This window comes from Babylonia areolata, chromosome 21, assembly GCF_041734735.1.
Source record: "Babylonia areolata isolate BAREFJ2019XMU chromosome 21, ASM4173473v1, whole genome shotgun sequence".
NCBI lineage: Eukaryota > Metazoa > Mollusca > Gastropoda > Neogastropoda > Buccinidae > Babylonia > Babylonia areolata.
The window spans coordinates 47967662-47979283 of NC_134896.1; the positions used below are offsets into that span (position 1 = coordinate 47967662).

The window sequence follows — 11622 nt, forward strand, 5'->3', positions numbered from 1 at the left end:
ACCCTCGTATATAATATTTTTTTATTTATGAATATATACCATTTTGCAATAACACTACTGACAAGGACAATAAAATGATATAAACGAAAAGCGATATGGTATTCAGTTTCTGTTATTTAGATAAATGCTATTCCATCGGGTTCTGGCTTAACAAAAAATCAAAATCAAAACCGAACTGAATATAAACTGAATATCATCAAGATTTAAAAATAATCTAACATTCTTCTTTTTCTTAAAAAACAAAAAACAAAAACAAATTAACTTTCCAAATAAATCGATTCCAGATAATCATCTCTCCCTTCCCAGATGTCATCACAGTCTCCATCATAACCCTTCACCCTACCCTCATTCATATCTTCTCACCCCCACATTGTTGTTTTGTGTTGCTGGTTTGTTTTTGTTTTGTTTGTGTGTGTGTGTTTTCCCCCTTTTTTGTCATGAAAGTTTGTAATACACAACAGCTTTTTGTTTGTTTGGGTTTTGTTGTTGTTGTTGTTGTTGGTGTGTGTGTGTGTGTGTGTGTGTGTGTGTGTGTGTGTGTGTGTGTGTTCCTTTCTCTCATTTTGTTCAGGGGAGAGAACTTTGTGTGTACAGATGAAAAAAAAAGCAATCAAACAATGAAAAAAACAGTAAAAATGTATCTAAAAGTTTCACTGCATCTGACAAGTGTACATAATTATGGCAAATGAAAATGTAACACTGTAACTACAAACAGGCGATTGATATAAGTGATTTCGTGATGCATTGGTCAGTAGATAAACAAATTTGCCTATACATAACACGAACAAAACAAATCTGGACAGGAGAAGACAGCATGAGTACGACTATACTAACTGTATAGCGAAGATAGCCACCTGTAGGTTTAAGATGGGCACCTGAAGTATTCAGGAACTTGTGACAACACGTAGATATATCGATCGACACGTCTCTACAAAACCCCAAATCAAGAATATAAGGAATCAACCCGAACTATGAAAGCAACGAGGCATTACCTATATACAATGCATAGTACACAATGCACAAACTTTATTGTCTATACTTTAGCACAGAGACTTTCTTTTTAGCAGCAGCACGTGCCCAACATAAAAAGAAAACAACAAAGAAAATTTAATAAAACGAATGAAAAATAAAAAGATAATTCAAAGATAATTCAAATGGCCCCAAATGGGAAAAAAAAGTTATATACAAATATACAGATTATTGAAATTCACATGGCCATGGAAATAAAACGATTATTTGAAGAAAAAAAACGAAAAAAAAACAAACCAACATGACCATAAACTTTCGATTCCTTTATTTCCATTTAACAAATGAAATTTTCGAAATTCCCATTAACAGTCATTCTGTCTGTCTTTGTGGAAGTTTGCCAAGATCATTACACAGGGCTAGGGCGGCTTCTCGCGCGCGTGAATTGCAACGAATGATCTGTTAAGACAAAATAAAAATAAAATGAAATAAAGTAAAATAAAACAGATTAATACACTTGCGTAGAGTGCGAACATGTCCATTCAATGTAACAACGTTTGAAATTTAAATCTAAAAAGAATTATGAATAAGATCAATTTTCACAAAGCTATATTGATTTTATCGTGCAGTTGCTGTCCAAAATGTTCACTTATCGCCCCCTCTTGACTGTGCACACCTGTCACTGGTATACAGCTGAGAGGACGCTGTCCACAGTCTGGGTCAGGTCTGTGTTGTCTGCCCTTTCGTTCAGATCCAGCAGGAGAGTGGCCAAGTCAGCATCGATCTGTGTCACACATACGAACGTTGGTGTGCACGTAGGCTTACATGCATGTACGCACTTGCAGACAAAGCGTTCTAGCCTCTGTGTGTGTGTGTGTGTGTGTGTGTGTGTGTAAAGAAGGAAAGAAGAAAAAATGAATGAACAATGAGGAACGTAAAAAACAATAAATGACGGAGAAAAAAATGAATGAACGAAAATAGAAATAAAGAAAAAGGAAAAAGAACAAAGAAGAAAAGAAAGGTGGAAATTAAGAGGAAGAAAAATGAGAAAGAAAGAAGAAGAAAGAATGAAAGAAAATGAAAACCAAGAAAACAAAGAAATGAATATTAAAAAAACAAAAACAAAAACAAAACAAAAAACAATAAAATAAAAAGAAAGAGAAAAGACCCAGAAAGAGAGACAGAGTGTACGTGAGAGAGAGAGAGAGAGAGAGAGAGAGAGAGAGAGAGAGAGAACTCAACAAGAAGTTTAAAATTGATCAGACAAAAATCTAGGCAGATAAAAAAAAAAATAGATAGATAAATTTATGGAGAGAACTCAACAAGAAGTTTAAAATTGATCAGACAAAAATCTAGGCAGATAAAAAAAATAGATAGATAAATTTATGGATGAATAAGTAGATTAATTAAGCAAGCAAGCAAGTTTACAAACCAGACAAACAAATCAACCACCTCACCAACTCACCAACCAACCAACCAAAGACACGTGACCAGCACTCTGCCCAAGGCATCCACAACAAGCCTATAGAATAGAATAGAATACCGGGGTTACAAGGAATATTGGGGATGAGGGGGGGATAGTACATAACAAGATTCGAACATAAATCGAAAATCATAGACCCAGATCATAGACAAACACAGATACAGTAGAAATTATACCTGGATGATCTCCCTGTTCTCCTCTGCCATGGTCAGTTTGAGGACAGCTCTGGCAGCTTCTGTCCTTTCTGCGGTTCCACCATTTTCCAGGATAGTCTTCATCATGTCCATCCCACCTGGAGGAGGTTTGGTTTAAACAAATTACTGATTTAAAAAAAAAATCAATGTCTTAATAAACACGCAACAGACGGTGGGGGAGTGACATCAAGCAATAGCTTATTTTTAGCCCTGCCCAACGATTAAGACAATAACTTCACTACTGCTGATGAGTTCGTCCTTCGGATTCGAAGATGACCATTTTTCAAGAATTAGATGGAAGCTCGGTGGCTGTGGGTCTGGAGGTGACTGGTGAGGCCAATCCTGCCCCTGAAGGCTCGCCCACATGTGGGACACAAAAAGTGGGTGCTGTAGTGGCAGTGGATGCTGCTCGCACAGCACGATTTCGTTGCGCCTCGGTGATGCGCCTGGCTTCAGCTCCACGGGCTTCTGTGGTGATCTTGCTGCGCCAAGCTGGATGGTCCAGAGCAGGTCTTTGACGGACATTTTGAGGCAGTCTTTGTAGCGTTTCCTCTGCGCTCCTACTGAGCGCTTGCCCTGACACAGTTCTCCGTACAGCAGCTGCTTAGGCAGTCGACTGTGTGACATTCTGACCATATGCCCGGCCCACCTGGCTTGGACTTTCTGCAGGAGGGTGTAGACGCTGCAGAGGCCAGCTCGTTGCAGGGCTTCTGTGTCGGGGACTTTGTCCTGCCACCTGATGTGGAAGAATCTGCGGTGACAACTCAGGTGCAAGTTACTGAGCTGTTTGGCATGTCTGCTGTCTGCTGTCTATTATTACTACCACTACCACTACTACAACCACTTCTTCTGCTTCTTCTTCGTCATCTTCTTTCCAGTAGTTTCCGACCTAAGGGGCACTACTGATGACCTGGCAACCAGTTCTCTCCATCTCTCCCTGTTCCTCAGTCGTCTCTGATAGGGCGTCGCTCGTCCCAGGAGTGTCTATTGCAGGGTATCGTCCTCATTCTCTCAGAATACAACAACAACCATGAAATTTGACCCAAAATAAAGTCACAAATTGTCACAAATTTACGCATTCATTTGTCGATGCGAGTGGTAACACTCTGCCATTCATGTGTACAGTCCAACTTGTTTAACATTTTCAAGAATATTCTCGGAAATGAAAAGCACACAAAGAAATGAACAAGATGAAGGAAAGAAATGGAATAAAGAGAACGAAAGAGAACGGTGTGAAAAAAATAAGGAGGCGATTTTCTCGGTGTCCTATACAGCATGGGAATATCTCATATAGCTCTTGACGGGGCAGAAAGATAGAGGCTGAGACAGACTGACAGATGGGCAGATCCAGAAACCTTCAGAGAGACAGATGAAAAAACAAACAGACAACAAGAACAACATCATGGCTGTGCCTCATGGCAACAGAGATAGCAATAAACACACAAAAAACCAAGAGGATACAGGGCTTTAAAAAAAAAAGAGCAAACAAGCAAACAACAACTACTACAACACACACACACACACACACACGCGCGCGCGCGCGCGCGCACACACACACACACACACACACACACACACACACACACACACACACAGTCCACGTGTGTGTAGATAGATAGATAGATAGATAGATAGACAGATAGATACCGAAATATATCCAACGCCAACAAGAACAGCGTAACTATTTCTGAAAGTTGGACACAACCTTCCAACTACCCGAAGAAACCACTGACCTCTGGACATGATCTCTCGCCGATACGGCTCGTCGTCAGCCAGTTCGTTCAGAGCTAGCAGAACCTTCGTAACATGGTCCTTATCTCCTCGCGCAGAAGCCGCAAAACCCTGCCCTCCAGTGAAAACCTTGAGCTTGTCCAGCACGAGTTCCACCAGCCCCATATGAAGAATGACGAGGAGGTTCGTCTGGCCAGATATCAGCTCAGAAAGGTGTGGATGGTCGGTGGGGATAAGTTCGTCTGGATCCTCTGCTGTTTACATATTATTATTACAGACACTCGCATTACCAGACAGGATCTGAGGGAAGGGTGAGCGGACACGTTTGGAAACTGGATCGTTTTTTAGGATGTCGTGAATGTTTTCATTATTTCTATTTCTGGTTGATGCTGTCAATGGTGGTTGTTGTGATGATGCTACTGCTACCTGGGAGAAAGAGAGAGGAGGGTGGGGTAGGGGGGGTTGTGAGAGGATAGGGAGGGAGTGAAGGAGGAAAGATTTATCTTTGCGATACAAGTAATAAGCTGTGGAGTGATGGCCTAGAGGTAACGCGTCCGCCTAGGAAGCGAGAGAATCTGAGCGAGCTGGTTCGAATCACGGCTCGGCCGCCGATATTTTCTCCCCCTCCACTAGACCTTGAGTGGTGGTCTGGACGCTAGTCATTCGGACGAGACGATAAACCGAGGTCTCGTGTGCAGCATGCGCGTAGCGCACGTAAAAGAACCCACGACAAGAAAAGGGTTGTTCCTGGCAAAATTCTGTAACAAAATCCACTTCGATAGGAAAAACAAATCAAACTGCACGCAGGAAAAAAAAAAGGGTGACGCTGTAGTGTAGCGACGGTTATTATTGAAAGAGAGACAGAGACAGACACCCAGACAGATAGACAGACAAGACAGACAGACAGACAGGGGGCGGATATGATAGCACATAACAGACTATCCTGCTAAAAAAATAATTACGCAATAAAAAGACACACACGACAGATAAATATACTACATTTTCTGGTCGGAGAAGGACACGCTTTAAGAGGTGTGCAATGCAATGGACAACAACAGAGCACAGCACAGCACAACACAACACAGTACAGCACAGCACAACACAACACGAAATAACACAACACAACACAGCACAGTACAGCACAACACAGCACAGCACAACACAACACAACACAGCACAGCACAGCACAGCACAACACAGCACAGTACAGCACAGCACAACACAACACGAAAGAACACAACACAACACAGCACAGTACAGCACAACACAGCACAGCACAACACAACACAACACAGTACAGCACAGCACAACACAGCACAGCACAACACAACACAACACAGTACAGCACAACACAACACAGCACAGCACAACACAACACAACACAACACAGCACAGCACAACACAACACAACACAGCACAGCACAACACAACACGAAAAAACACAACACAACACAGCACAGTACAACACAACACAACACAACACAGCACAGCACTACACAGCACAACACAGTACAACACAGTACAGCACAGCACAACACAACACGAAACAACACGACACGACACTACACAAAACAATATACTTCAACACAACACAGCACAACACATTGCAATGCAAAGGCCATACTGATTCCAAAACGGAAGGGCAGGACTCAAGAATACACACAGAATTTGTGCTCACTTTCTTTGTTGTGGCATTCCAACTTTCCCAAGACTTCAGGCACTTCTTCCACTGTCTTGTCAGCACCATTCTGTGCAAGGTCCTTCAGAAGTCCTACCAGTTCCCGATAGTTCTGTGACAGAATCGGTTCGGTAAGTTATTGTCGTAGTTGTTTTTGTTATTGTTGATGATGATGATGATGATGATGATGGTAATGACGATAAGATCGTGTCTACAAGATGACAGAGCACGACCAAAATGTGACGAGCATCATTTCAAAGGCAATCAGATGGCTAATGTGAATATTATGTCTCTCTGAAGAACAGACCAATGCTGCATTAAGAAAGAATACTATGATTAAGATGGGGGGAAGAGATCGGAGATCTCATCCACGTCACAGAAATGAAAATAAAAATGAAAGGAAAGATAGTAAGTATCAGTATCAGTAGCTCAAGGAGACGTCACTGCGTTCGGTCAAATCCATATACGCTACACCACATCTGCCAAGCAGATGCCTGACCAGCAGCGTAACCCAACGCGCTTAGTCAGGCCTTGAGAAAAAAAATCAATTAAAATAAATAAATAAATGAAATGATAAAATAAAATAAAATAAAAAATAAAAATAAATCATATTAAAAATAAAATAAAATAAATAAAGTTTTAAAAAGTATATTAAAAATATTTTAATAATAATAATAATAATTATAATAATTATAATTATAATAATAATTTTTTTTAAAATAATAATAATAAGATAAAATAAATAAATAAAAATAATCGATAAATACATTAAAATACTACTACTAATAATGATATTTAAAAGGTGCAAAATCTTGATTAAGTCAACTCTGGGCACACACACACACACACACACACACACACACACACACACACACAGAGTGAGAGAGAGAGATAGAGTAAAGAAAGTAAATGAAAGGATGGATGGGTCATGTTACCGAATTGACCTGTAAGCTGCTTGTTTGTAATTTACAATGTCTCTTGGAAGAAAGAAGGGAAGACTGGAAGAAAGAATGAAAGAAAGAAAGAAAGAGAGAGAGAGAGAGAGAGAGAGAGAGAGAGAGACAGAGAGAGAGAGAGAGAAGTAGACAGGCTAATAGCACAATGGTAACCAGTCTCCTGCCTGGCAGATATGAAGATTGACGGGGTCCTCGATCAGACGATGGATCAGGGCCACAGCATCTTTCTTCTCTTTTTCTGGACGTTTCCTGGTGGGCTCCAAAATAGCATGCAGCTTGCTCAGCATTCCTGTATATGCCACGAAAAAGCATGCATTGTCCAATAAAACTAATGATATTTTAAAATTTATTGTACATCTTGATTAAATTAACGAGGCTGACAGGTTTGAATACAGCTCATTCATGTGTTTATTATCTTTTAACTTTAAAAGGAAACAATTTTAATAATGCGTCTTCAACAAGAACGATTGATCAAAAAAAAAAGGTAGAATCAGATATGAGATATTTTGAAATCTGTAAGAGGAATGATCGAGAATCCTAAGGCCAATGCAGCTCCTGAGGCTAAAGATTTTTTTTATAATCTTATCTCCAAGAATATTTCAAACTGTTTTCATGAACATTTCGAAATATTTTCATGCTCATGAAAGGGAGAATATAAGATAATCAGACAGAAGTATTCAGAGACAAATCCCATTACCTCAAACCTCTCAGAATGCCAGAATTTCCTTAAAAAAAAAATCCCCATTTACGTCAAACGTTGGTTAGTTTTAGATATCCTGTCAGCGTTCTTGCACTAGGTAATAACAGAATTATGTTAAAGCCATAGTTTTACCATGTGTATGAATTCATATGAGTAGATTAGTCAATAGGTTCAAGGTGTAAATGACAAAAAGTACTCCTTGGCGAGCGTTCATTGTCTCGAAATATCATGATATCGCATGCAGTCAAGGAATTACAGTCTCTTTTTACCACCCTTCCTTATAGAAATAACATGAACAATACAAAACTAGTACATGATATGGTTTACATTATTATAACATAAACTGCATGAACAATGATAATACGAAATCAGTATATGTTGTTGTGTACACTTGGCTCACATTTTTATATCTCTTTCTTTTTTCTTTTTTTTTCTTTTTTTTTTCCTTTTTTTTTTTTTTTCTTTCTTTTACACTTGGTTCGCACTTTATTCATCCTTTTTGTTGTTAAATTTGAGCTTGATTTGTATACACACACTCTTTCCCCCTTAAGCTCCTCCTGCTCCTCCTTCATCATCATCACCATCATCATCATGATCTTCTTCTTCTTGTCCTCCTTCTTCTTCTTTATGCAATATAAACAACTACAATGAAACACAGTTATTGTGTTCTCTCTCCAAAATGGATGGCTTTCCATTATTGAGAGAAAGGGGACAAATTCAAAAAGCAAACATTTCCTGGACCTGTTTTACAAAAAAATTAACAGCGATATGTCTTTTCTTTTTTAACACCATGTTGGTATAAACAAATAAATGAATGAAAATAGATAGACAGAGAGATAAACAGATTTAATTCGTATAGCTCCATTAAGAGTCAATCAACAAGGATTTATTACAGCAGATGTGTGTGTGTGTGTGTGTGTGTGTGTGTGTGTGTGTGTGTGTGTGTGTGTGTGTGTGTGTGTGTGTGTTGTTGTTGTTGTTGTTGTTGTTGTTTTTGACAAAGTACAGCGTATGTTTCACCTTTTATGTAAGTTGTGAATACTTACCTTGAGCTACCATCAATCGTCTGCTGAAGTCATTTCTGGCTACGAGATACAGATCAAAAAGTATTTCTCTGATTTCCCACTGGCACTTTTCGATTCCGTTCAAAGCATCTTGGAGAACCTTCATAAAATACTGTATCAACTGTGAATCCAGACGCAGCAGATGCAGTTGGTCGTCTTCAATCACATTTGCTGTCACTGCCACTGCAATCGAGCGGATCACTGGAAAAAATGAGTTCACCGTCAACGTATTGCTTCCCGTCGTCTTGAGGAAAGAACACCAACGCGACAGTCTAGAATTAAAGACAATTGAGATTATACGAACTATACCTTCATAATATGAAATACTTCTTCTGATCTAATATAATGAGTAAATATCTTCGTTCCTGTTTATTAGAATAATACCAGCGATGTTGTTTTGTTTCGTTGGTTTTTTTTTTTGTTTTTTGCCTGTGTGTGTGTGTGTGTGTGTGTGTGTGTGTGTGTGTGTGTGTGTGTGTGTGTGTGTGTGTGTGTGTGTGTGCTGAGTGCGTTTGGAAATGTATAGATGTCCAACAGCAAAATGAGAGTTGTATGATCAATGGTTTCCCCATTGCAATGGGAGTTCATTTACAGCACAGTCTTTTGTGGATGACCATGACTCTCAAACTAGGAGGCAAGATTGCACTGGCTCTTAGTGCTGCAGCCTTGAGGGCTAGTTTGCGTTGGGGACCATCCCAACGCCGACAACCTTGGCCGAGAGACTGGGGATGTAACATGGACAAAACACTCTCCACTGTACTCAAATTCTAGTCCAGATAGTCAAGGCAGCAGTTGCCTCTTCTGCTGTTCTGAGGGCCATAGTCGGACAGGAATGGCTATAAAATACATACATAATGCCGAAGGCAGTGGTGAGGCGCGTCACTGAGGCACAGTTTGCTGACAACTGTGCCCTTGTGGCCCACGAAAACAACAACAAAAGCCCAGACAACTGTCAGTTCACACTCAAAAGCATCCACACTATTCAGCCTCACAATCAGCTCTGAAATAAATAGGAGTTTTCTCCCACAACTGAAAAATATGCTTAACTCAGCGGCGCTTTCAATCACCCATCCCACGACAAACAGGTTACAGCAAGGATCGAGAAAGCCACCCAGACATTGCTCCATGCTAAAGCACATGGACAGTCACCTCTCCACCCAAACTGAAGGTGTGAAGTAGCGTAGGTGTGCATTGAAGGTATTCAGTGCCACCATCACTGCTCCAGAAGTACGCCAAACAAACAGAGCCGTCTCTACCTTCATATGCATAATATAAACTGGTACGACCGAATCAAGAAGTCCTCAACAGACCCGAACTGACAAGCGCAAAAGCAAAGACGAGTTGCCATAAATTATCATCCAAATGGGTGAAAGAAGACCAACGGGTGATGAAGATGAACAGGTGTGCACTGACCAGGAAAAAAGTTTATTCGACAACTGTCATCTGTGCCTTGGATCCACACCGGAACAACGAAATTGAGCAGTCGGCATTACCATCCCATTCGTGACCAACAACCATCTGTATGCTTCAGCATTTCAGCGTTTGGACTCTGAAGGGGCACGCATACTCACAGATGACTGCATAGTGACTGCCAAACACTGGTCCTGGAAAAAATATTCTGCGTTTTAGCATTTATTTCTTTTATGATTACATCAGTAGTAGCAGTAGTAGCAGTTGCTGTTGTTGTTTATTCATTAATTTAGTTTATTTGATTCTGTTCCATTTTAGCTGGCGTTATTTTCATGCCACCCATTTCAAATTGCCCAAACACAGCAGCACCTCGGCTCGTCTGCCGCACTCCCAGTGCCAGCATTATATTGGGAGTTGTAACGTAAGTTAGCCAGAGGGTTACACACCGCATCTGAGGATACCAGAGCACATAATTTGGGAACGTCTTCTCATGAATGAGTATGATGATAACGATGCTGCTGCTATGGAGGTTCATTCTTGTTTGGGTCGATGTGGCAATGATAAGCTCTGAGCTTCCTTTTTTCACGTATTCCATGTTCACCCGGGCCTATTAGACATATGCATCTACAATGTTCAGGAAATATGAACAACACTCCCAAAGACGCTTCCATCAAGTTGATCGATCTTCACTGTGTGGTACCAGTCTTCCCTTTTGCGATGCAACTTGTATCGCAAAGATGGCACACTTGACCCTGAGTATTAGAAAGCCCGAAAAATAAGACAATATTTGCATCTGACTGGCTTTGAACCCACTTCTTTCCTGACACCAGTACAAAACACTTACCCCTTTGCCACAGCAGCTAGTGGGTATTATCAGTTGGGTCATCTGTCCCGTGCTCTGTGCTTGGTGTTACTCTAATGTCTCCCATTCTAACTCTGCTAAAGTACACACGTACGTCACACGTAAGCTCGTCACTCACATTGGTTGTCCCCTCGTTTGGTCAAGAAGGGTGTGATGTGGGGCACGATGTCCAACTCTCTGACCGCTGCGATAGTCTCCTTGTGTTGGCAACAGTTGTGAATCGTTCCAACAGATAACAGGAACACGTCACCTCTTACCTGTTGCACAGATGGCAATCAGCTATAGCGTTCTCTCTGTCTCTCTCTCTCTCTCTCTCTCTCTCTCTCTCTCTCTCTCTCTCTCGCTCGCTCGCTCGCTCGCTCGCTCGCTCTGAGATTCTTGTCAAATTTGAACATTTTTTTACTATTAAAATTTTTCACTTTTATCAGTGGCATCGAAACCACATAAAAAACATGTTTACAAACACTTCGTCAACACCCACATGCACACAACATATGTGTAAACTCACCAACGCCTCAACAGAGAGATGCTGGATATGTTTCACATCTTCCACAAGGTCCTGAAGAAATCCTGTTTTG

At 40.6% G+C, this 11622-nt stretch overlaps 1 protein-coding gene across 5 annotated transcripts in view; it reads right to left on the reverse strand.

Moving 5' to 3' along the window:
• Window positions 1-236: 236 nt before the first annotated feature.
• Window positions 237-11622, reverse strand: part of LOC143296287 (uncharacterized) — a 14735-nt gene continuing 3349 nt past the window's right edge. For 3 of the 5 annotated variants that reach the window (XM_076608136.1, XM_076608134.1, XM_076608137.1), the window contains exons 3-10: window positions 11553-11622; window positions 11163-11301; window positions 8755-8973; window positions 7173-7297; window positions 6053-6164; window positions 4377-4628; window positions 2626-2741; window positions 237-1750 (exon numbers count right to left, since the gene is read on the reverse strand). The exon at window positions 11553-11622 is cut by the window's right edge and continues 412 nt beyond it. In XM_076608136.1, coding sequence (XP_076464251.1) covers window positions 1646-1750; window positions 2626-2741; window positions 4377-4628; window positions 6053-6164; window positions 7173-7297; window positions 8755-8973; window positions 11163-11301; window positions 11553-11622 — 1138 coding nt within the window. In that variant the 3' untranslated portion in view covers window positions 237-1645. The remainder of the gene's footprint in view (window positions 1751-2625; window positions 2742-4376; window positions 4629-6052; window positions 6165-7172; window positions 7298-8754; window positions 8974-11162; window positions 11302-11552) is intronic. The other 2 variants (XM_076608135.1, XM_076608138.1) reach the window with 2 other exon arrangements.